This window comes from Saccostrea echinata, unplaced genomic scaffold (assembly GCF_033153115.1).
Source record: "Saccostrea echinata isolate AGI-Se365-2 ecotype Australia unplaced genomic scaffold, CSIRO_AGI_Sech_v1 ptg000040l, whole genome shotgun sequence".
NCBI lineage: Eukaryota > Metazoa > Mollusca > Bivalvia > Ostreida > Ostreidae > Saccostrea > Saccostrea echinata.
Window position 1 is genome coordinate 2821443 of NW_026889789.1, and position 27675 is coordinate 2849117.

General features: G+C 34.8%; 1 protein-coding gene across 1 annotated transcript in view; it reads right to left on the bottom strand.

Annotated features, from left to right (window-relative positions):
* Positions 1–3399: 3399 nt before the first annotated feature.
* LOC133200630 (uncharacterized) overlaps positions 3400–27675 on the bottom strand; it is a 34651-nt gene continuing 10375 nt past the window's right edge. Inside the window, exons 2-3 of the mRNA XM_061336413.1 lie at positions 3818–3958; positions 3400–3719 (exon numbers count right to left, since the gene is read on the bottom strand). Coding sequence (XP_061192397.1) covers positions 3424–3719; positions 3818–3896 — 375 coding nt within the window. The 5' untranslated portion in view covers positions 3897–3958 and the 3' untranslated portion in view covers positions 3400–3423. The remainder of the gene's footprint in view (positions 3720–3817; positions 3959–27675) is intronic.

Below are 27675 nucleotides of genomic sequence, written 5' to 3' on the forward strand. Positions count from 1 at the left end.
TCCAGTAGTGGTTAATACAATGGTGTGTAGTTTATTCAAGAGATTGCTTCCATATAATCTAATTCTCATTAATATTCATAAGATACATTAAAGTGAACACGACTCATAAATACACTGTAGGCATACGCCATATTCGATTATACTTTCTACGATATCAGCACCGGGGTATACCCTTCGCATTCGTTACACCTGATTGCTTAATTGTCACGGGTATCGGCTTGGAATAGCGACATGTGTTCGTGCTGGTTATCTTTCATTATCTATGTTTACATTTTATTGCAGTTAGGTGTACTTTGTTTGTTTGTACTCTGCAGTGACCTGTTCAAATGTTGTTAGTTTCTTCGGTTTCTTACTCTTCTGCATTACAGGAGTACTCAGATATTTTTGTCGCTACCGGATGCTGTGTAGCATGCGACTGTCTACACCGGTGAAGACTGATATCGCTGAACAGTGACTAAGTGAGCGGCTTTATATAGGGGCCCTCAGATATACCGAGTGAATAATCGAATATGGCAGACAAATTTCTTTAACGAAGTGTGTTCAGCTTTAAGGGATAAAATTGTTAAGAATGAGTGGACTTAACGCCCGATTTTAGGTCTTTTTTAGAAACCCTCTATCGATCTGTAAATGAAGTGAATCCAAAATATTTTACAAGCAACAGCAAGATCTACATAAACTATACACATGATTATATTAAGAAGAAAATTTGTGCAAAAACAGTGCCTTATTGCCATGAATCAAAATTGAAGCAACGACACATTGGGGTCGCCGTCCGGAATTTGACATGTACCCGGAGTGGTTTTTAGGTCACATAATGATTATCAATAGGAAGCGGGCTATTGATCGGCGTCAGTGTCGACATCTCTCTCTCTCTCTCTCTCGAAATTCGAATATGTATAGGGGATATGTTTCAGCATTGTCAATATAAAATTAATAGATTTCTCTGGTAAATTAATATTGTGAGGACACACACACACACACACACACACAAAAAAAAAAAAAAAAAAAAAAAAAAAAAAAAAAAAAAAAATTTTAATTTGCTTAATTGTGTGAATGGCAGACCAACCAAACACGCTCTAAGACGTAATTTAGATTGAGTTCACGCGTTTAAGAACATAATGTAATTGTTTTCAAAAGTACACTCACAGTTTCACACCACGTGATGAATTGTATTATTCAACAGATCAATCGAAGTCAAATCAAGGTTAATACAGTCATAACAATGAAAGCGAGATATCTGTTTTGAACATGTTTTGTAAAATTAAGTATGAGCGCACGTTTGTTGGCTTATCTCCTTTTGATACGACAATATATTGTTCAATATACAACTACAGTTTTCTTAGGAACAGCCGACAAACATACGCTATGTATACAGACGATGAAAAAAGCGTGACTCTGATTATCTTTTGATATTCACGAAATCTTCAGGCCCCATGCCTTCGATATATGTTTGGTTTTCCTCGAAAAGAGAGTTTTAAATGCATATCTGTAGCAAGCATACACAATTAAGATATCGATGATTAATATGATGGAAAGAAATAAACATCTTTTTAAATTTCAATTTACGGTCTTTTTTCAAGACTCTTTTAAGTCCACCCATTCATTGAGAACTAAATTTATGAAGATTTCTTGGAATAACGCATTTTTTAAAATCGATTTAAAAAGCAAATATTCATATTCATACCTCTTCGTAAATATAGATGATGTCGTGTGTTAGTAAAACGAAGATGACATTTAGGCTATTGATACTGAGTTTTTGTCCATAAAAGCCATGTACACAGTGTCTATCCGACATACAAGAAATTGCGGAAGTTCTTGCGTATCGAAGCGTTTAAACAAACCTAGAGAAGAACAAGTACCTGTTAAATTGCAAGGTGAGCATGGTTATTGACATACAAACATCATTATGCATATTCCTACATATTTTCATAATCGTTTGCTCACATATTTACACATGCATGTAACGTTTGTATGTTGTTTATAGTTCACAAGAAATATAATTATTTCCCTAAATGGCAAATATTGAAAATTATGATACAGAACAATGTCATATATGCTTCGGAGTTTTATATTTAAATGTTAAGGTTTGAAATTGCTACTGTTGTTTGTTCTGGAGAAGTGCTATAAATATATATTCGATCAATGTGGGAAAATATACACGTCGAAACAAGGCTTAACACTGCATGAACTTGGTCCGTTGATTAGGTCATCAAATTGTAAACTTTTGATTTGAATGTTTTTTGAGACTGGATTTGAAATAAAAATTTGTCTTGGTGTTTCATTTTATTTGGAATAATTTTGTCTTTTCTTTTCTTGCTCTTCGTTGTGCAGTCATTTTCAGAATTGATATCCCACTTCAATGACAGTAATGTTAGAAAAAAATTCTTAATTTTTTCCCCCGCTTTCACTGAAAGTTGGGGATATTAATTTGGGTCTGTCTGTCAGTCCGTCCGTCCGCCTTACTGTCTGCTTTAACACTTTCGTTTCCGCGGGATATCTCGAGAAACCTTTGAGCTTTTGCAATGAAATTTCTCAAGTAGCCTATGGAAGACCCCTAAATGATTTTGTTATGTTATATTTAATTGCAAAAGCTCAAAGGCTTCTCGAGATATCGCGCAGAAACGAAAGCGTTACAGACAGACAGAAAGACGGACGGACAGGCAGACCCAAATTAATGTCCACCACTTTCAGTGAATAAGTGTCAATAGTCTGAATTAAAATTTTATGAATATTTAAGGAGAAATTAAAAAAAAAACGCAATCGTTTGCTCACATATTTACACATGCATGTAACGTTTGTACGTTGTTTATTGTCCACAAGAAATATAATTATTTCCCTAAATGGCAAATATTGAAAATTATGATACAGAAAAATGTCATGTATGCTTCGGAGTTTTATATTTTTGAATGTTAGGGTTTGAAAACAGGGGCAAAATAGGTACATGTATTAGAATTCACTTGTACCTCAATACATGATAGAAATTTATTTGTCGATGAAGTCATTTAACTTTATAATTGTAAGATAAACCCTGTAATTAGTTTATTATTTATAAATTTATTATAGATTATAGACGTTATAAAGTGTTCACATTATGTCTTTTTTCATAACCCCATGACTGCATTATGTTGTCAACCAAGAAACGCAACAACTTCCAGTTTTTTTAGTATGTGGGTTAGATACTGTGATGTATAGGCATTGTAACTTCAAAATATGAGAGAAATCTTACATTCTGAGTATTGTAAACATCAATATAGGTCATATATTTAGTTGCGAGTAGATAAATGGATTCCAACACTAAATCATTAATTACAATCATACTAGAGCATACACAAAAAATGATCAATTCACAATTAAAAATCGGAGTGACATAAATTGTAATGTTCCTTAATCAGTTCGGTCGTAAGTGTTGCATTTATTTCACACTTAAGGATTTACTTGAATTTCTCGAACATCTTCATAATGGTTATTTTCCTCTTTTAAGTGTTCCTCCACTTGTTCCTCGGTTTTGACGCATTTTCGAAAGAACAAGTACAAAATTAGCATGACAAGAAATACAGCAAGCAAACCAAGAACAGATATCTTCAGAGTGGGAAATGAACTCAGTTGTGGTGCCGTTTTGTTAGACGAAAAGGAAATATCCTTGGTATTAAAAATAAAGCCGCGAGAAGTTGTTTTCTTTTCAACATAATTTGTTTTAGTTGATTGCGCAATTGTAGAATCTGTAGAATACAAGCTTTAATTTAAAGAGTCTCATTTGGTACAATAAAATATGGACGATACAATTTCAAAGATGTTTGCCGAAGAACTATTTTCATACCTTCATATTTTGAACATCCTTTTCTAAAATCATAATTATCTTTGCTTTGATTAGGAGAGCACATCATCTGACAACCCATTCCATAGTCAGGATATTCACATGTCTCATTACAGAATTCACCTACATAGCCTGGTCCACAAACTAAAAAAAAAAGACAAAATATTTGTAGCATTATTTGTTGCACGGTGTTTTTCACTAATATAATTAAAGGCAAAACAAGGTTAATTGATGGATCGTTTCTTCACCACTATTATCTAAATAAAAAAATATTATATAGAATACACATGCGTATAATAACAATTTTGAACCCCTCACCCCTTCTCTCAACAGAAAACTATTTAACGAAGCAACCTGGCCAATTTTGAAAATAATTTCCTACTTGGGAATTTAAGATATTTCCCTGATATAATTCTATAACTGAATACTATGGTTACTACATGTCCATATACTGCTCGTACTATGCACGTAAACATTTCATTAAAATAGATACAAATGAAACACAAATGTACTACTGAAGTGAATTAGAATAAAATAAATATTTAAATATACACAAGTAACATAGGATATGATATGTTTATATAGTGGTTGCAATGTTAAGAAAACATTTCAGTGAAAAATTAATGGGGAAAGAACGATTGCACTTAGTGTACAAAACGTGGCCCCCGGTAAATTGCGCAAAAATAAAGTATAGAAAATAGCCCCATGAGATGAATAATGCGATTTTTCTATGTCTAAATCGCAACTTCGCGAAATTACAGGAATTAAAAGTCCATAAAAATAAAGAACGAAGCTGTGTTTTGTAAGAGAGGTCACTGCAATTCACGAATCTCCATTGATATTCAAAGTTTCCGATTTTTAAAGCCTTAATACATGATGAGCGCATTGCTGCCAAAATTTCTCAAAAGAACAGAAGGTGTATAATTGTTGGAAATTCATCATATTTAAAGGATAATTTTGGGCAAGCCTGCGCTCGGGGTAAACTTTTTGAAAAAAGGTACAAAACACCGACCGTTTCCTTCACTATTCACGGGTATTTACATGTCATTGACCTCATTATGACCTGTTAAATATTCCGATTTATCACGTGATTTGTAGACTCTGGTAACTTTGTGAATACTAAAAAAAAATATATATATATCAATAAATCACGTGGCTTTAGCTCCGATTAGCAGTTCAGACCGTTACATTTTCAATTGATCAACATCGAATTATTTTTTTCTGCCCAGAATTTTTAGTAGTGCTAAATATCGCAAAAACATTCATTATTTTGTGAGTAAATTTAACAATTTTTGAAAATTTCCATACCTGCATTTTTTGTTGTTGTTGTAATTTTGCGTATTTTTCTCTGTAATTTTGCTTACTAGTATTTGTTTTTATTTTTCTCCCCACCCCTTCTTTTTGGTACATTTTCTACAATTAAGCTTTGTTTATTTTATATCAATTATGTATTTACGTTGACCTTGATGTAGGGAGAGGGCTAAAATAGGCTGATCCTTCTATTAAATTCCGTTTACTTCTCTTAACAAAATATTCTTGAAATTAAAACATACATCTGTATTGATTTCAAAAGAGTTCAATATATACTTTTCAAAGGAGTTCTTTAGATTTGTATAAAATTCCTTTTTTGGTAAAAGCCAGGCCCGTAGGAAGCAATTTCAGTTTTGGGGGCACAGCCATACATTTTCAGTGGGGGCACTCTTAACTACCAAAAATTCCTTGACAAGCAAAAAAAGGGGGGAGAGGCATCAGACATAATTATTGAAGGGCCACACGTTTATGCATGGATGGTATGGTAGCTATGTTTTCTATAGTGTTCTATATATATCGGCAAAATTAGGGGGGGGGGGGGGGGCTCCGTGCACCCCCCGGTTCCTATGGCCATGAAACCGATCATAATAGTGGCATCCGTTGGATATTAATATTGCTCAGGTATTAGGTCCACATTCGAAGACAGAAAAAATAATGATGCTACCATTCATAAGAAATGTATTTGACTGACGAGGTTTATAGAATTTTAAATGGGGTAAAATGTAATAATATTTTAGTTTTAGTCCTTCAATTTAGGGGTTCGCTTGGGGGCTCAATGAGTTTCTAAGGCATAGTCTACATCTAAACAATAGCATAATTCTTCAAAATGTTTCTGACTGTAAAAATATGGGTACACGGGGTAGAAGTACGTAAAGATTGTTAAACACTGGAAAGCTTATTGGGACAAAAAATAACAAAACAAAACAAACAAGCATTCTGAGAGTATTGCATTAGCAATACTAGTCCCCTACCGGCAAGTGTAATCTGGTTCCGTTCCCGTTAAGAATTGAAAATGTCATAATTCCGTCAAAAATTAATGAAACGGGACGAAATGCAAACTTGATCTATAACTAATCAAGGTAAAGCCACGTACCAAAAATCAGCTCAATATCTACAAGCGTTTAGAAGAAAATTGCGGAAAACCCGTAAAAATTGAAAAGGCCGATATTCCGTCAAAAATCAATGAAGCGGAACGAAATGCAAACTTGATCTGTAACTCATCAAGATACACTCACATACCAAAAATCAGCTCAATATCTGCAAGCGTTTAGGAAAAAAGTGCAGAAAACCAAGTGGGACAGACTGACAGACAGACAGAGGGACAGACAGACAGACGGACAGACAGACAGACAGACGGACGGACAGACGGACGGACAGACTCAGAGGAAACCTATAGTCCCCTCCGGTTTCACCGGTAGGGGACTAACAAGCAGATATACATTAATGAAATTGTTTTAGCGATTAAATATCACTACAGCATTGCAAAAAATGTTTTGTTTAGTTATTCCGTACACCAGTATTTACCGTCCTTAAGAACGGAGAGAGAGAGAGAGAGAGTTTTATATTATTTTAAAAATTCGATACGACACTAATCTTTTTGAAAATACAGAAGAAGTTGTTTTTCTTTTACACTATTTTTATTTTTTCATTAAAATAATGTGAAGTGTGTGTTTAAATGTACAAGTAGGCCTGGTTTATTTAGTGTTGATTTTCTACGTATACGCCACGTAGGTTTCTTAAATTGCGATCGCAACTTACCCTATTTAAAATTTTAAAAAAATATTTTCGAAACAAATGTAACCTGTCATTCACCTGTTGTTTTTTAAGTAAGCTGCTATATTTTGTTTATTTACAATATGACTTCAATGATCTACCATAACCTACCAAAAATTGGGGAAAAAATCTGGATTTAGGGAAGGAGTACATGTACATCTTCAAGATCTCCCCGCATCCCTCTTTCCAAAAAAAAAAAAAAAAAAAAAAAAAAAAACTGGCTTAAGCCTTGAGAAGTTTAAATATGTTCTTTGTGTTTACTTTTTGCGTATATTTTTTTTTTATTATATCATGCTGAGTAGTTCCCAGAAACCATTATTTAACTGGCTATTACATGTTTTCAATCGATCGATGAAATGCCCCGCCTACTCCGAATATTAATGAGACACAATTAAAAACCCAGCTCGGACAAGGGCAACATTCAGGAATTAACACTCACTAGTAGACATTTTTTATTGCCTTTAATAAAACTAAAGCGCCGTTTTCAATGTAAATTTTTGCAAGTAATGTACCACACAGATAACAAAATATGGGTTAGGTGTAAATTAATTACAATTTGAGTTAATTAGATGATGGTAGAGGGGTCCGAAAAAGGGGCCACGGCAATATGCTTAAGTGGAAACATTCTTTTACATAAATAGCACCAACAGTGTTATATCCTGCTTGATATAAAATCAGAAAAATTATCCACTTATCAAAGATAGTTGAAACTAGAGCCGAGCTCGTTGCAATGCAACGAATAGGTCTTCCGTCGGAGCTCCTGACAGGACAGAGCGACCTTGAGTCAAGGTCATGCAACATTTTAAGGTTATAAACAATCCTGTAAGGGGCATCAACTTTCAATGTTTCAACAGTAGAAAGACAGTAAAGGAATGTAAAATTCCCCTGTCAGTGAACTTGAACTTGTCCAAATAACCTTGCGTCAAGCCATGACACATTCTGCAGCTTGTTAAGAGCAAACACCATCTTTATGTCACCGACATAAAAAAAATTCATAGTCACGTATTCTTTCAGACTATTCATCCAAAACATCATATTCTAAGTGACCTCGAATTTAAGTCAAGGCCATTACACACTCTGGATGATATATTTATAATCTTTTCAGTGAAATGCAAATGCATGCAATTTTTTCAATTACAAAATTATAGACCTTTTTGTTTATTTGTTTGTATGGTGTTTAACGTCCCTTTCGAGAATTTTTCAATCATATGGAGACGCCACCATTTGCCGATGGAGATCTGCCAATTTTGACCTATACTCGGCATACATGGCCATTGAGCAGTGAGGGATCTTTTTCGTGCCAGCACCTACTGCCAGACGGGACCTGAGTTTGTACGGTCTCATCCGAAGGATCAGTCTCTGCGTCCCACAGTGGGATTCGAACCTGCGACGTAAGGATCAACTCCTTAATCCACGACTCTAGAGCAGACACTCTTACCACTGCGCCACTTGACGACTAGACCTTTTTGAATTTTACACTTATTATATCAGTGACCTTGAACTTGCCTAAATGACCTATGTTAAGGTCAAAAACAACCTTTGAACAAATTATGAGCTTCCAGTGATACTCAATGACAAAGATATACCTGAAAAAGAATATTGCACTTCTCTGTCAGTGACCTTGAACTTGCCAGAAAGACCTTGGATCAAGGTCAAAACACATTCTTGGATCATAAGCAATCTCTGTATCAAGTAAAAGCTTCCAGTGATGTTATATAACAAAGTTATAGCATGGGAAAAAAATATTTATCTGCCAGTGACCTTGAACTTGCCGGAAAAACCGTTGTTCAAGGTGAGGACAAACCCATCTCAAGCAATCTGAGAAAAAGTTTCCTGTGTTCCTCCCACCCTTATAAATTGATAATCCAGGCACGAATTTTGCCACTTCTTCTGCCAGTCTAGTACTATGTTATCTCAAACCGGTGGATCATAAGCAATCTTTGTTCCAAGTATGAGCTTCCAAAATTATAGCACATACAGTAATCTTACACTTTTCTGTCAGTGACCTTGAACTTACAGGAATGACCTTGGATGAAGGTCGTGTCAAACCCTTTAAATTTGTCATAAGCAATTCCTGTATCAAGTATGATACTTGCTATTTTTTTTCCAGTGACCTTGAACTTGCTGGAATGATGTTGGATCAAAACCATGACACACCTTCGGATCATTAGTAATCTTTGTACCAAGTATGACCTTCCAGTTTCTTCATAACAAAGTTATAATATCCTTGGCAAACTATCACGTACAGACGGACAGCTAGGCAGACGGACAGTGTGATTCCAAAAGACTCAAAACATCCCCACCCCAAACCCACACACTTCGTTTGGGGGGATACATAAATTCCTATGTTCAATTATAAAAACTCTTTCCGGCCCAAACCTTCTCCCTGGAATCAATATTTGAAAAAAAAAATGAATGTATGCTATGTTAAAAATTTTCTTATTCTAGTCCAGGGATTCTTGAGAATACTATTTTCAAATGATCCCATGCGCGGATCTAGAGGGGGTTGGGGGCATTTAAATGTATATACTAAACAAGTAAAAGTGACTATGCCCCCCCCCCCCCTAGAAAACGCGGACCCTTCCTCGAAAACGCGGATCTGTGTTAAGATGGTATGAAAAGTCTTAGGTATGAAGCTTTAAAAGTCAACGACCCCCCCCCCCCTCCCCCATACACACACACAAACACACACACGAAATAAGTTTTTCACGTTTGGGAAAAGAGTTTCTTTTTTTTTTTTTGGCTCGTCAAGAAATTTCTGGGTTGAAATATTTTTTTTATTGGGATCCCCCCCCCCTCTCCGTGGAAAAAAATTCCTTGATCTGCGCCTGGACCCAATCTAATTTTTACTACAGGTATCCGTTAAAAGAGGATGTGACCCTTCATTTGAACAAACATTTACCAAAAATATTCTGTGTTAATTTTCGTTGTTATGGTCCAGTGGTTCTTGATAAGATAAAAATGAGAAAAATTTACGAGTAGCTTTAGAACAACAACGACGATAATGCTTATATACACCAAGATAGCAAACAAAGATGAAGAATTATGAACAGCAAAAGCTTACTTGGGTCTTTGGCTTGGGAGATGAGATACTTATTAAAAATTGAAATTATTTTGTCATTTTTTTTTACAATCGAAGGGCCTGCATTTCAAAGAGAGTGAGAGAGAGAGAGAGAGAGAATTTCTAGCTAGGTCTTTGAATAACAGTGACATCGGTTCAGGAAACCAGGTCCCTAGGAATGTACATGTATATAAAATAGGCAGTGCCTTTCTCTCGGAATTCATCACCTGCTTCTGTAAAGCTCCTTCCTCACTTGTACTGACATGTACCTGGTAAAACCAACCGACTGCGAAGGAAAACATTCTATTTATTTCGAGGATTGGGGTTTACGTATAGTGATGAGAGGAAATTTATTCACCTATACGTTCATTAAATATGAAAGATTGCTTCTGAGTATTTGTATACGATCGCACGACTTTCGTGTTAATTTATAAAAGTTAGATTATGAAAGCAAAGAACTAAACTAACATTTGTTGTAGATGCATTAAATGATTATTTAGCCGTTTATAAGGTTTTTTTTAACATCTGTAAGAACCACTTTATTTTAAAAAACAAATAATCGTCCTATTATGGGCGCCCATGATATATTAGACTAGGTGTTTAAATAAAATATAATTCAGATATCGACATCCAAGAGAACAACACATTCTTTTTCAGTGGCGGATACAGCAATCTTGAAAAGGGGGCCCGACCAGTTTTGTGTCGGGGTAGGGGCCCAAAGCCACATAATAAATTTATTTATTAAATCTTGTGTATATTTTGGATACAAAAAGTGGTCCAGGGCGAAGCCCTGGTGGTGGCCTAGGGCGCGAAGCCCCCGGAAGCTCCTGGGTTTTCGTGAATTTTAGGTCAGTAAAACCAGACACAAAAATAGTGGTATTGATTACTTCCTTTACACAAAAGCCTATAAGATATGAATTTACTTTGTAACGTACAATACTCTAAAGTCTTTGTAGGAATTTCACGTCTGCTTAAGAATAATGTAAAAATTTATTAATCATTTGATAATTTTTATTTCAAATTTACCCTTGAGAAAGCAGAAACTTTGTGTATCTCCGAACTTCGTGAATCTCCGAACTTCGTGTATCTTAGAAGTCGTTCTGAATCATTATTATTTCAGGAAGGATGCTAGTCAACCTGATATTTGTATGTAACTCTAATGTTATTCCAAAAAGTGGTTTTTTTTTAAAATTCCATTCAGTGACTCACACATGTATCTCCACCGCAGCCAACGAAACAAAATAAACAAACACGCTGTAACGTGCAGTTCCCTTTATAGCAGTATGAAATAAACGAAGCACAATGATACACAAAGAATATCTGAATATTGAAAAATTAAGTATTGCAACGTTTGTTTTTATAAGTACGAGGGGTTATCAAAAAGTTCGTGGACTAGCGCCATAAAATTAAAACCGCTTTAGGTACATCAATGAATTTTTACACATTTACTTAGCATCATCTTTTCTACATATAGAATAAACCATAAAACATCAGTTTTATTTTTTAATAAATTGTTAATGTTTTTGTAAGCAATGGTATGTCCAGGCGGCGCAATCTCAAATATGACTTTTTTTTTTTCTACCTGAGTGTAACTGAGAAAAACTCATTAGATATGAGCATTTGGCACCAAAATATATTGTTAATTCAGGCATGTGGTACGATACAATTGTTCCGTAAAATTTGCAATTTTTACCCCATTCTGTAAGTTCTATGAAATTTTATCGTAAATTTTATATGGAGTGTCCCGACAATTATGGGCTTGAAAATGGCGTCAAAAGGGGGGAGGGGTTTCTTTTTCCAACATTCTATAAAGTTTCGCTCCTGGAAAAACTGGTATAGACCTAAGGAATGTTTAAACGGGCTATAGAAAAATAAAATCCATCCAGAGTACTTGTTTTTAAATGCCCAAAAAGATTCAGAGAGATGAAAGATGCACAGTTAGTGTCCATTTGTTGTCAGGGTGTCAAAAGTCAGTCAAGTCGAAAAGTGACGTTGATCATGTGTGGTAGAAATTGAACTCCAACAAGCTAAGTATTCTGACATATTCAAGTGAGGATCTTTCCCTATGTATAGATCCATTTACAATATTATATGCATTGAAAGCAGCTGTTCATGACATTGCAAAGTCATATACACAAGACGGGTATAAGTCCTTACTTAACTCCAGATAATCTCATCAAGATAAGTGTATGAGGTAGAGAGAGCGTACATTAAGAAACAGTGACGTTTGTCGGACGTCATGAAACTAAACGGCGGCAGCGCCGGGTGATCATATAATGTCTTTTTTATTTTAGAATAAATTGGCAAAAAATCAACGTATCAAGCTTAAATTTTCAACATTTTATAAACTTTTGTTGGTTTATGTTCCTTATAAATTTTGTAAGCATAGACTACATAGTATTAATTTTATCGCATCAGTCCACGAACTTTTTGATAACCCCTCGTATTATACATATATGACAGATACACTGTAGGGTAGGTCGGTGTAATTTCGACCGATTATTTTTTTATAGTTAGATTTGTTCAAGTATGTCAATGCCTATTACATGTATTACGCTCAACTTTTACTGGATCCTTTTTCCTTCAGAATACCTTTTATTGTTCAGATTACATTGTATTATATGTATTATTCGTCATGATATAAAATAAATGTGTTCGATTTACAAGATATGTGTGTTGGGTAACTTCGACCGCACACGCGGTATTTTCGATCGATGTGCAAATATAAATGAAATTATTTGCGTCATCTCTAATTTAAAAATATATATATATTAATTTAAATTATTCTGTTGTAAAACATAAAAGATTGTGAAAAAATGCTGACAAAAAGAAAAAAAAGTAATTTTCAAAATGTACCTAATTTGAAGACATTAAGTGCACCAGGTGCCTAGAGACTGATTTGCCGATTCGTCAAGGCATGCTACAAATATATATATGCGCAGGCATCTAAACCGCATGTAAACAAAACAGATGATTTTTTCACGGTTATAGAACTAGTTTCTACGGAGTATTCTTGTACATAATACTTATCCTAATACTTTTTTATACGGACGGTGGTCATGTTTTTTTTCTGGTAACAAATAGCATTGCGTCATTTTCATTGGTCGAACTGAGTTACCTGCTGACGCACTTCGGCCGATTTCTGTTCAGCTGATTTGCATTTTATTTGTAAAAAACTAAATACTATAAATTTAAAAGGTATGAATTTAAGTTGCAAATTTAGACATAGTTGATAAATTTCACGCCAGGAATATCCACTGTGTCTTTCTGTATATACAAGATATTTTCAGAGGTGATAGAATGATAATTCCCGCAATGGTTTAAAAATACTCGTCCGTAATTTTTCGGGCGATAAAGTTTCTTCTTGGATGTAATTTTCCAATGAAGAAATAAATTTCGCCTATTATTATCGACATTGATTTGTATATGAAAAATGCATTTTCTTTCTGCATAAAATAGATGTGTGTACACTATAATGGGTTATAAACAAATTATTTTAAGGTATTTATGAACGGTCGATATTAACTAGGTGGTCGAAGTTACACTGTGACCATCCTAACCTATATCCTGACGTTAAAAAAGTCTTGTATCTATGTAAGTAAATTACTGCATAGTTACACCATTTGATAAGTAAATATATCAATCAGTGGATAGGTTTGCAACGTAGACCGTCTGATTTTAAATTCATTTATTTACCTCATTCGGCGCACCTCGGCCGATTCGTACCTCATCTGGATGAAGGTGACGGAGTCAGCCGAGGTTTGCCGAATGTTATTTACCTTCGACCAGCCTTTAAGTATTGCAGTATTTTTCCTTGCATCATGATAGGAAATTGACAGTGCTGTCTATCCTTCAAACGAAATCGGGAGACGTTTTCCGGTTTGATTAATTATGAGATAATATTCATAGCCTAGCGAATGCAAAGTTTTCAGACTTGATTTTTAAGAAAACCAATACTTGGTCATAAAACAATATTACCATTTTTTAATTGACCATTAATTATAAAAACCAAAGTATGGCATTATTAATATTAATCATGTCATATTTTGAAAATTTTAGGGGGTATGGGCGTGCGCACCCACGCCCCCCTCAAATCCGCCAGTGGGGGCAGACCCCCTGAACCTCCTCTAAATCTGCCAGTGTTTTCTTTCATTATAAGGACTTGCAGAATAAGCGAAATACTCCAGACATTTAATAAAAATCTCAAACCCGATCTAAAACGCGTTGACAAAGTCAAACCAGACGGTTTTAGTTTTTAGGGCATTTTTACAGTGATATGAGAAAAGTCGGATAATTGCTGTTAATTTTAAGAAATAAAGTTCGTCATTTTTCAACCTCGTTCGGTATAATATAATTTACTGATAATTTTTTCCGTTAAGGAGGAACATATGGACGAAGGATAAAAAAAGCGGCATTCTGCATGTACATGTACACATCATTGCTATAATTGTGCACTCGGGATTAAACCCCAAATCCTTCGATACATTGTCTTTAGGTATAATTTTCACATGTTCTCAGGCGGATAATCATTTATTTTTATCTGTCTAAAGACAATAATTTCAGTTAATAGAGAAATGTTTTTATTTCGTCGTTTTTTCCCCATCCTTTTGGTTTACACGTTTGCTTTGTACACAAAAGCGTGTGTTCATATACCGCTGTTTCTACACGCTATCGATGTGATCAGGGAGAACATGACATGATATCCTCCAGCAATTTACTTCTTATGAAAACACTTAATGAAAACATATTAGGTGAAAATATATATACCTGTTAGTATCTTATAGTATCGACCTGTTTAATTGCAATGTCACCAACCGTAACGATCGCTGGCCAGGACTTGAATATAATTTATTACCGTTATTAAAAAAAACTCGTCAGCTGAGCGGACCTATGATTTAAACAGTAAAATAGGGAAATTCCAGAGTTCGAAGTGTATTTATTTTGGGCGCTCTTCCACATAAACAAATTAAACCGCATTTACGCGTACTTACATGCATGTACCAGTAATTCGTGTCCTGGGTAAATTCAGTTTATTAGATGAAATAAAACAAAAGCATAAGATTAATCTTCCTAAACAACACGTTTTAAAAACAATCTATCTGATATAACTGACGGTATAAAATAACAAAGAAAATAACGGGTTTGTGTTTGTATTTAATTTGGAATGAGAACAAATCTTAACCTGTCAAATCACTTATAAAACATACTTCGTTTTCCAGACACTAATTGCCATGCGTAATCTTCTCATGCACTGACCAAGAGGTCACAAGTTTGAAATATATGGCTTCTCACTGCGTGAGTTTTGTCAACACATGTCGAAGTAGACTATCTAAGCCAATTGATTCCAAAGAAAACTGCATAGGAAGGGTTTTTTGGTACACTTTTTAACGAGTAAAATTCATTCGACGCTCGATAGAATTTTCAAATACAAGTGAAATATTTAGGTTACTTGCGTCCGACCTAGTATTTTGTATGCAATAATATTGTAAGTTAGGAAGAAAATAATACAAACTCAAAAGTACTTAATTTTATTTTCGATTTTCCTGACAATTAAAAATGTGACCTCTACATACAATTATCGTTTTTAATTATATACATCCTGTTTAATGTTTATGAAAGAAATAGCAACTCGTTAAATAATAACATAAGAGAGATAAACTAGAGCCGAGCTCGTTGCAATGCAACGAATAGGTCTTCCGTCGGAGCTCCGGACAGAACATAGCGACCTTGAGTCAAGGTCATGCAACATTTTAAGGTTATAAACAATCCTGTAAGGGGCATCAACTTCCAATGTTTAACAGAAGAAAGACAGTAAAAGAATGTAAAATTCCCCTGTCAGTGAACTTGAACTTGTGTAAATAATCGTGCGTCAAGCCAGGACACATTCTGCAGCTGGTTAAGAGCAAACACCATCTGTATGTCATCGACAAAAAAAAAAAAATCACAGTCACGTATTCTTTCAGACTATTCATCCAAAACATCATATTCTAAGTGACCTCGAATTTAAGTCAAGGCCATTACACACTTTGGATGATATATTTATCATCTTTTCAGTGAAATGCAAATGCATGCAATTTTTTCTATTACAAAATTAAAGACCTTTTTGTTTGTTTGTTTGTGTGTATGTTGTTTAACGTCCCTCTCGAGAATTTTTCAATCATGTGGAGACGCCACCATATTTGCCGATGGAGATCTGCAAATTTTGACCTATACTCGGCACTCATGGCCATTGAACAGTGAAGGATCTTTTTCGTGCAAGCACCTACTGCCAGACGGGACTTCAGTTTATACGGTCTCATCTGAAGGATCGGTCTCTGCGTCCAATAGTGGGATTCGAACCTGCGACATAAGGATCAACTCCTTAATCCATGACTCTAGAGGAGACACTCTTACCACTGCGCCACGTGGGCGACTAGACCTTTTTGAATTTTACACTTATTATATCAGTGACCTTGAACTTGCCTAAATGACCTATTTTAAGGTCAAAAACAACCTTTGAACTAATTATGAGCTTCCAGTGATACTCAATGACCAAGATATTCCTGAAAAAGAATATTGCACTTTTCTGTCAGTGACCTTGAACTTACCAGAAAGACCTTGGATCAAGGTCAAAACACATCCTTGGATCATAAGCAATCTCTGTATCAAGTAATAGCTTCCAGTGATTTTATATTACAAAGTTATAGCATGGAAAAAAAATTAATATTTATCTGCCAGTAACCTTGAACTTGCGGGAAAAACCTCTATTCAAGGTCAGGACAAACCCATCTCAAGCAATCTGAGAAAAAGTTTCCTGTGTTCCTCCCACCCCTTATAAATTTATAATCCAGGCACGAGTTTTGCCACTTCTTCTGCCAATCTAGTACTATGTTATCTCAAACCGGTGGATCATAAGCAATCTTTGTTCCTAGTATGAGCTTCCAAAATTATAGCACATACAGCAATCTTACACTTTTCTGTCAGTGACCTTGAACTTACAGGAATGACCTTGAATGAAGGTCGTGGCAAACTCTTTTTGTCATAAGCAATTCCTGTATCCAGTGAGCTTCCGGTGACTCCCTATTAGAGATAAATGAGTCGGACAAAACTTTGCTATTTTTTTTTAAGTGACCTTGAACTTGCCGGAATGATGTTGGATCAAAACCATGACACACCCTCGGATCATTAGTAATCTTTGTACCAAGTATGACCTTCCAGTTTCTTCATAACAAAGTTATATCCTGGGCAAACTATCACGTACAGCCGGACAGCTAGGCAGACGGACAGTGTGATTCAAAGACTCAAAACACCCCCACCCCAAACCAACACACTTCGTTTGGGGGGATATATAAATTCCTATGTTAAATTATGAACACTCTTTCCGGCCCAAACCTTCTCCCTGGAATCAAGATTTGATAAATAAAATGAATGTATGCTATGTTGGAAATTTTCTCATTCTAGTCCATGGGTTCTTGAGAATACTATTTTCAAATGACCCCATGCGCGGATCTAGAGGGGGTTGGGGGCAGTTAAATGTATATACTAAAGCAAGTAAAAGTAACCCCCCCCCCCTAGAAAACGCAGACCCCTCCTCGATAACGCGGATCTGTGCTAAAATGGTATGAAAAGTCTTAGGTATGAAACTTTAAAAGTCAACGACCCCCCCCCCCCCACACACACACACACACACGCACGCACATAAACACACACACGAAATAGGTTTTTCACGTTTGTGAAAAGAATTTCTTTTTTTTGGATCGTCAAGAAATTTCTGGGTTGAAATATTTTTTTATTGGGATCCCCTCCCCCCCCCCCCCCCCCCCCCCCCCGTGGAAAAAAAATCCTTGATCCGCGCCTGGACCCCATCTAATTTTTACTACATGTATCCGTTAAAAGAGGATGTGACCCTTCATTTGAACAAAACTTTACCAAAAATATTCTATGTTAATTTTCGTTGTTATGGCTCAGTGATTCTTGATAAGATAAAATAAGAAAATTTTACAAGTAACTTTAGAACGACAACGACGATAACGCTTATATACGCCAAGAAAGCAAACAAAGCTGAAGAATTATGAACAGAAAAGCTTACTTTGGGCCTCTGGGCTTGGGAGATGAGATACTTATTTAAGAAATAAACAACAATGTTAAAAAGTTCTCTGGGAAATGAACTTGGTTGGTCACGTGATCAAATCCTGTGAAGCCCTATGGGCTTCTCAGATTTGATCAGGTACCAAACAAGTTCATTTCCCAGAGAACTTTTTAACATTGTTGTTTATTACTTTTATTTACATTTGAGACGAATTTTCTGAAAAGAACTGCATTTATTAAACGAACGGCCCTGATGCTATGTTGTGACGCGAAGTGACCTAGAAGCTGTTTGGTCTTGAGAGTTCTCCTCGCTCCAACATTTGAATACTTAAATATTGCTGTTCAGCAGTCCAGTTCAGGAAATATCTATTTATAATAAAAAAAAAATGATCGCTACTGAGAATGATCTTATTATTATTGTATGAGTTCTTTATATGAAGTCAAAAGCGGTGATATCGTCTTCAGTTTACATACCTTCAAAGGAATTTCGGGTTAAAAAGGTAAGCGTGATTTTAGGCTAATTAAAAACATTCTTCACACCGAAGAAAGAACTAATGATCATTTGTTGAACGAAAAAAAACATATATGTTTCAATAATTTTATCTTTTTCATCGCTTTAACGGCTTAGAAGTTCCGAAACCAGTGTCACCGGGACAGAAATATGTAGACAAGATATCATCTCGCTGTGTGATACGGTCACGCCATGACCTCTGACCCCCTAATAAGTTTGTACAGAATTGAACATATTTTCTCTTCAATAGGTTCACCTAAGAAAAATATTTGCAAATGTAAATAATAAAAATTGAAATTATTTTGTCATTTTTTTACGATCGACGGGCCTGCATTTCAAAGAGAGAGAGAATTTCTAGCTAGGTCTTTGAATAACAGTGACATCGGTTCAGAAAACCAGGTCCCTAGGAATGTACATGTATATAAAATAGGCAGTGCCTTTCTCTCGGAATACATCACCTGCTTCTGTAAAGCTCCATCCTCACTTGTACTTACATAACCGGCTGCGAAGGAAAACATTCTATTTATTTCGGGGATGGGGGTATACGTATAGCGATGAGAGGCAATTTATTCACCTATACGTTCATTAAATATGAAGATTGCTTCTGAGTATTTGTATACGATCGCACGACTTTCGTGTTAATTTATAAAAGTTAGATTATGTAAGCAAATAACAAAACTAACTTTTGTTCTAGATGAATTAAATAATTACTTAGCCGTTTGTAAGTTTTTTTTTAACATTTGTAAGAACCACTTTATTTTAAAAAACAAATAATCGTCCTATTATGGGCGCCCATGATATATTAGACAGGATGTTTAATTAAAATATAATTCAGATATCGACATCCAAGAGAACAACACATTCTTTTTTTCAGTGGCGGATAAAGGAATCTAGAAAAGGGGGCCCGATCAGTTTTGTGTCGGGGTAGGGGCCCAAAGCCACATAAAAATTGATTTATTAAATCTTGTGTATATTTTGGATACAAAAAGGGGGCTTGCAGGCCCCCTGAACCTCCTCTAAATCTGCCAGTGTTTTTTTCTTTATTAGTCAGCCCACGGGCTGACTAGTTACGGTGGGATAAAACTGCAAGTACGCTTGCATAATTTGGAATTCTGGGAAAAAGATGTACACGACTTGTTCTAAAGAAACTCGTGCTATTTGCTCCAACCAAAGGGCGTGATTCTTCACAAACACCTCTAAACAAAGACGCGACCTCGATCTATTTATAGACTGCATTGTTCTTCGTCGTTCTCGACGAAAAATTAAAGAAGAGATTGTCCTAAGTGGGAAATATGATACTATGAAAATATTTCAGTGCTTCTTATAGAAGATGAGAAGTTTATATGCAGAGCACATTTAACACTTGATATATACCCTCAATCGCCGTTGCAAGTTCAAGGATTTGTATTCCTCTGAATGCCTGATGCAAGACTCCCTCGATCAATACCTTGCATAAGACAGGTACGGGTCGGAATTCACACAATAATCCACTTGCACAAAGGTCCCAAGACAGTGAAAAAAAAAAATCTCTTTACTTTAATGATGAAAGTTATGAAAACGTCAGAATATCACTTAAGATGTGTAAATTCTTATAATTTACACGATGATAGACATGTACATGTAAGTGCCGCTTGTGCACGTGAACCGCGCCCACAGGTGAGAAACTGACCACAGTAGAACTGCGATAGTTGAGAGAAACTGCGCGGATTTGTAGACAGCCCCCCCCCCCCCCCCAATTAGAGAGAGTGGGCGAGATGGAATCCAGTATCATTTTAGGGTATACGTACTGTATGTATAAAATATTTTGAATCTCCAGTTTATTACTTTATTTTGGAAGCAATTCTTTTCTTTCCTAATAACACTAAAATGGATGCTTAAATTTAGAAATTGAATTAAATATACATACACCCTCCCCCTTCCCCTATCTTGCCTCGAACCTGCACGATTAAAAAACTTTTATCTAATAATAATTAACACAATCTAACCCAAGGTCTACCTTCCTTTTCAGCATCATATTAATCTATATTATTTATAGAACTTAACAGTAAAAATGAAAATGTATACATTCTTACACGTTCAATGATTGGGATCATAGTGGCTTTGTTCATTTCTGAGACGAACTTTATCTGATGTCCGCACCCAAGAGAAATTAATCGGAGGTCATCATAATGATCACGATGTAGTTTAACTAAAATTTATTCTATGCTTTATTAAGCGCTAAGCGCATGCGCAAGCGCTTATTAGGAAGTCTTCATAAACAGGAAGTCATCCAATCAACGACTCCTATCGGCATTATGTTCTTCTAAACATAGCACCTCAGATATTCCGATAAGCGCATTTTCTAAAAATAGCACCGCTGTAGTGATCTAGCGCAGTGCTATCATATCTTAATTTTATGATGGATCTAGCGGTGAAGACCAGTAAAGTTGCTTGCACTTTTTTCTTAACAATGTTTAACATTAAAAAATGAGTTGGTGTACATGAATACCGGTATGACAAAGCAATAGTTATACGCCAGTATGAATGTACTATTGTACATGTATTAGTATTTGTTTTTGTCATCACTTTTACGTACCGTATTCGATGATGGGCCACATCGATAGAAATATGATTTTGCGCGATAGCAACAAATGACTTGAGTTGTTTGCATATTCATGCTCCAAAGATCGTAATCAATCTGATCAAAGTCTGGGCATGAAAATAATTACTCAGCACCTAGGTGAAGGTATTCTTTAAGTAGTTAAATTACGCTCATGTCAAACGTTAAATTTTTTTTAACATTTTGAGACACATAAGATCGACATTAAATTCTGAAAAAGTGTATGTAAGTAAAACTGTGACAATTTTTGAAAAAGAGCATACTTATTCACCAGAGTTCTATTAACTAACTTAGCTTAGCGCTTTTCAGTACTGTAAGTACTTTGATTATTTATTATGTACAGAATTATGTTACAAATAAGAAAACGACTGGGCGAATTTTAACTTAGACGACAATGACTTTTAATGAACACACCATGATGGATAAAACAAATCATATACCATCACAAACCAAGAAAGAAACTAAGTCTTTCTATATTCCAGTGGCTGACTCTCAGCTTTTTTTTAAAAAGCTAATCTTGTTATAAAGACTTGCAGAATAAGCGAAATACTCCAGATATTTAATAAAAATCTCGAACCCGATCTAAAACGCGTTGACAAAGTCAAACCAGACGGTTTTAGTTTTTAGGGCATTTTTACAGTGATATGAGAAAAGTCTGATAATTCCTGTTAATTTTAAGAAATAAAGTTCGTCATTTTTCAACCTCGTTCGGTATAATATAATTTACTGATAATTTTTTCCGTTAAGGAGGAACACATGGGCGAAGGATAAAAAAGAGGTATTCTGCATGTACATGTACACAACATTGTTATTGTGTACTCGGATTAAACCGAAAATCCTTCGTTACATTGTATTTGGGTATAATTTTCACATGTTCTCAGGCGAATATTCATTTATTTTTATCTGTCTAAAGACAATAATTTCAGTTGATAGAGAAATGCTTTTATTTCATCGTTTTTCCCCATCCTTTTGATTTACACGTTTGCTTTGTACACAAAAGCGTGTGTTCATATACATGTACCGCTGTTTCTACGCGCTATCGATATGATCAGGGAGAACATGATATTCTCCAGCAATTTATTTTTATGAAAACACTCAATGAAAACATATTAGGTGAAAATATATATACCGATAGTATCTTAATATCTTATTAGTATATACCTGTTTAATTGCAATGTAACCAAGCGTAACGATCGCTTGCCAGGACTTTTTTGAATATAATTTATAACCGTTATTAAAACAACTCGTCAGCTGAGCGGACCTATGATTTAAACAGTAAAATAGGGAAATTCCAGAGTTCGAAGTGTATTTATTTTGGGTGCTCTTCCACATAAACAAATAAGACCGCATTTACGCGTACTTACATGCATGTACCAGTAATTCGTATCATGGGAAAATTCAGTTTATTAGATGAAATAAAACAAAAGCATAAGGTTAATCTTCCTAAACAACACGTTTTTAAAACAATCTCTAATATAACTGACGGTATAAAATAACAAAGAAATAACGGGATTGTGTAAATTTGTATTTAATTTAGAATGAGAACAAATCTTAACCTGTCAAATCATTTATAAAACATACTTCGTTTCCCAGACACTAATTGTCGTGCGTAATCTTCACATGCACTGACCAAGAGGTCACAAGTTTGAAATGTATGGCTTCTCATTGCGTGAGTTTTGTCAACACATGTCGGAGTAAACTATCTAAGCCAATTGATTCCCAAAGAAAACTGCATAGGAAGTTTTTTTGGTACACTTTTTAACGGGTAAAATTCATTCGACGCTCGATAGAATTTTCAAATACAAGTGAAATACTTAGGTTACTTGCGTCCGACCTAGTATTTTGTATGCAATAATATTGTAAGTTAGGAAGAAAATAATACAAACTCAAAAGTAGTTAACTTTATTTTCGATTTTCCTGACAATTAAAAATGTGACCTCTACGTACAATCATCGTGATAATTATATACATGCTGTTTAATGTTCATGAAAGAAATAGCAACTCGTTAAATAATAACATTAGAGAGATAAATAAACTGTTTCTTTAATACGCAAACAAAGTGGTCTTTTCAGCATTCGAAATGCATTGGATTTGAAGTCAGTTAAGACTAGTTGATTAAAACGAGCGAGTGATAAACAGTAAGACGAAATAATATGAAAGATTCTGAATGATTTTAAAGTAATTTTTCACAAAGCGCAATTATCTCGATATCGAGAAATACAATGTTTATAAAAATAAAATTAATATGCAACTTTCTTGTAATTCAGCGAATAAAATATAAATTGAAATGTACTAGCGACTTAATCAAAGATATTATAAAATAATCTGAAAGATTCAACATATTTATCCACTCATCACTTAGTTTACAAAATGTATTTGGAAAGGCCATTCTATGGTTTGTTTTGTGTATGACCTTAGGTCGCTGGATCACACGCCGATTGATCCCCGGTGACCTCCTCTGCCACGCGCTATCGAGGGAGGGGTTACATAATTGTAAACACACAAGGTAAATGTAAAAGGCGTGTACTTAATGGCTGTGAATGGTCTATGTTTAAAGTTTTGTTTTATTTTCTAACTTTATTGTTTGTTTTTATATGATAAGAAGAAAAGGTTATCTTTTTTCCCTGTTAAGTAGACTGGTTTATCCAAATTTGAAAACAAACGAAATAAAAGGGAAAGTTGTCAGTAAATAATTTAGAAATAAAGCTCTGAACACTTCAAGAACCCGATTCTAAAGAATATTAGCATCTAATGTAGCTAGGTTTATTATTTATAGTAAGTTTATTTTAATTACACGCATGAAGAGCTCTTGTTTACTTGCTGAATGAAAACGCTTACCTGTATATGTGTTATGCTTCTAGCTCATTTAGAACACAAGACTCAAACAAAATAACGTTTTCTTGAGATCAGTAAGATGTTAACTAACAACTTTAATTACGGCAGCTTTTTCGAAATATTTCGATGTAAATGTATTGTTGCGTGAACAGACAAAAACAGCGATTAAAATTCAAAATGATTTTTATGCACCAGTGTTTGGAATTACATGTAAGATTATAAAAGATCGGTAAAGTAGTCGTACTGATTCGATATAATTAAAAACATAACTTTCCATTAATTAACAGCTCTTTGTACAAAATTGACATTATACGCGATCACAAATACTACCTTTGTTTATGGCCACAGGTGGCTAGTACACTGGTGACCTCGATCAAAGGCGTGGGATTCGCGCGTTGGGTTACATAACTAAACATCGAGCTGAACATGGAGACCGTAATATGCATACAGCTAATGATCGTGAATTATTCAATGCATACAGTTTAAAATCACTTACAAAGTTTGTTGTAATAATAAACGTAGAAAGATAGATTTAATATTCTCCGCTTTTGAACACTATTAATCTAATTTAAAAAAGAAAAGAAAGACTAGTTGTAATAAATAATTTAATAGTGAACCATAAACCACGTTTCAAACCTTATTAAAAAGAAAATTAACATGAAATACCGCAGGGTATATTATTGATAGCAAGTCTGTTTAAGTTATACACATGAAGAGGTCTGATTTCCTTGCCGAATGAAAAACGTTACCTGTTTACCTGGCCAGCTTTCTAATACGTATTACGCAATACCCATGGTATACTCGAACAAAACAACATTTTCATTAGATCAAAAAGGTGTAAAAGAACAATTTTGCTCCCAAGATCCAGATCGAAATATTTACCGTTTTTGAGTTATAAAGCAAAAACTTTTAAGGGCCCAAGATCCCTAATCATAGGGGCCAGCCCCTTTTAAATAGTATAATATGAAAGCCCTTGTAATTATGCACAACTTTTGTTCTACATGTCTTAACAAAATATTTCTAGTTTTCAAGATATAAAGGAAAATATGTCAAATTTTTTGCTGTTTTCCGCGTTCTAACTTTTGACCCCTCTCTAGCGCCATTTTTAATGCAAAAATCAAAAAACAAAAACCGATGTGCACAACTTCAATGCTTCCTCTTTTCAATTTCAAAGGGTTTTGTGCTCCAATTATAACCATTTCTGAGCCTTTGTCTGGAAATCGGAGGCATGAAAAAGTCAATCAAAGGGGAATAACTCGTGAACAGAAGGTAATTTCCGAATTGTATTACGGTATTCTGACAGTGTTTTGTAAAGTCTAAAAGCTCTGAAAATTTGAACAAAATCTGTTTAAAAATGAGGAAGATATGAAGCGTCAAAGTTGGCGTCTAGGAAAAAAAAAAAAAAGAATAATCTTAATCATCACAATCAGTAGAAGGTCTTCCGTTGGAAACGGAAGACCTTAATAAACTGTTTCTTTAATACGCAAAGAAAGTGGTCTTTTCGGCATTCAAAATGCATTGAAATTGAAGTGAATAAGTGAAAGGCAGTTAATACTAGCTGATTAAAACGAGCGAGTGATAATTAAACAGTAAGACGGAATCATATGAAAGATTCAAAATGATTTTAAAGTAATTTTCCACAAGGCGCAATTATCTCAACAATGCAATGTTTATAAGAATAAATATGCAACTTTCTTGTAATTCAGCGAATAAAATATAAGTTGAAATGTACTAGCGACTTAATCAAAGATATGAATAATCTGAAAGATTCAACATATTTATCCACTCATCACTTAGTTAAAATGTATTTGGAATGGCCATTCTATGGTTTGTTTTGTGTATGACCTTAGGTCGCTGGTTCACACGCCGATTGATCCTCGGTGACCTCCTTTGCCACGCGCTATCGAGGGAGGGGTTACATAATTGTAAACACACAAGGTGAATGTAAAAGGCGTGTACTTAATGGCTATGAATAGTCTATGTTTAAAGTTTTGTTTTATTTTCTAACTTTATTGTTTGTTTTTATATGATAAGAAGAAAAGGTTATCTTTTTTTCCCTGTTTAGTAGACTGGTTTATCCAAATTTGAAAACAAACCAAATAAAAGGGAAAGTTGTCAGTAAATAATTTGGAAATAAAGCACAAAATACTTCAAAAACCTGATTCTAAAGAATATTAGCATCTAATGTAGTAAGGTTTATCATTTATAGTAAGTTTATTTTAATTACACGCATGAAGAGCTCTTGTTTACTTGCTGAATGAAAACACTTACCTGTGTATATGTGTTATGCTTCTATCTCATTTAGAACACAAGACTCAAACAAAATAACGTTTTCTTGAGATCAATAAGATGTTAAATAACAACTTTAATTACGGCAGCTATTTCGAAATATTTACCGTTTTTGAGTTATAAAGCAAAAACTTTAAAGGGCCCTAGATCCCTAATTTTAGATTTAAACCCTGCAAATTTGAGCAAAATCCGTTGAGAAATGAGCAAGATATGAGGTCTCAAAGTTGGCGTCTAGGGAAAAAAAGAATAATAAGAACTAGACGAGCTTGTTGCAAAGCAACAAAAAAGTCTTCCGTCTAAATTTCAAGGAGATGAGATCGAGATCTAGAGACATCTACGATCATATGAGCAAGAAAGAGTCATCTACCATTACTTCCGGTTTGACCGGAAGTGACATCGTTATGACGACTTTCAATGAGCTCTTTACCTGCTACTTGTCATTTTGAACAACTTTGCTTCCTTGATGCTATACAAATTATCAATACATTTTGAGATATCAGGAAAACACTTTTGGCCCCTCTAGCTCCCTTATTTTAGGGGCCAGCCCCTTATTGTTGATATCCTTTAAAAGATCGTATCATTCTACGCAACTTTTGTTATATATGTTTTAACAAAATATTTACAGGTAAAAAGATATTGTAGAAAAGGTGTTAGAAATTTTAAAAATCCCGATAGGACTTTTTTCGGGTCATAGCGAGAGTCGACGTGTGGCACTTCCGGTGAAAGTTAACTACGTATTACAGATCTACATATGTTGCTCTGTCTTCGCTAAAAGTTTCATGTTCCTGTGATGAGTGGTTTCTTAGAAAACCTGCGGACAAACTGACCCTCCAAAAATCACTAAATTGCACAAATCTTCGGACCGGAAGTGACGTCATCAAAATAAAAAAAAATGTATCAAGATTTTTTAATGTTCTATCAGGCCTGAAAGTTTCATGAAAATCGAGCGAACTGTTTTTTGAGAAATCGCGTGCACAAAATCGGTAAGAAAAAAAATAATAAGAACTAGAGCAAAGCTCGTTGCAAAGCAACGAGTAGGTCTTCCGTCCGATTTTCAGAAGGAATGCTTGTAAGATGGATAAATGAAAGTAAAGTATTCGTTAAAAAGAAGGCCTCTAGACCAAAAATTATGTCGATCTGTATTTAGTTTTTTATGATTTTTATGCTGATTTTCGTTAAATAAAGCAAATCAAGAACTACTTCCGGTTTGACCGGTAGTGACCCCAATCGACAGAAAATTGGGTCAAAAGTCTTGGTTGAATTCAATCATGTGCTTTTATGTTGATATCTGCAGAATACGTCATTTAAAGTTACTTCCGGTTTAGCCGGAAGTTGACAAAAGAGACGATACTCGACAGGAAATACAATCAGACATCCTCTGTGACATGCATAATTCAATTCAATACAGTACTGCT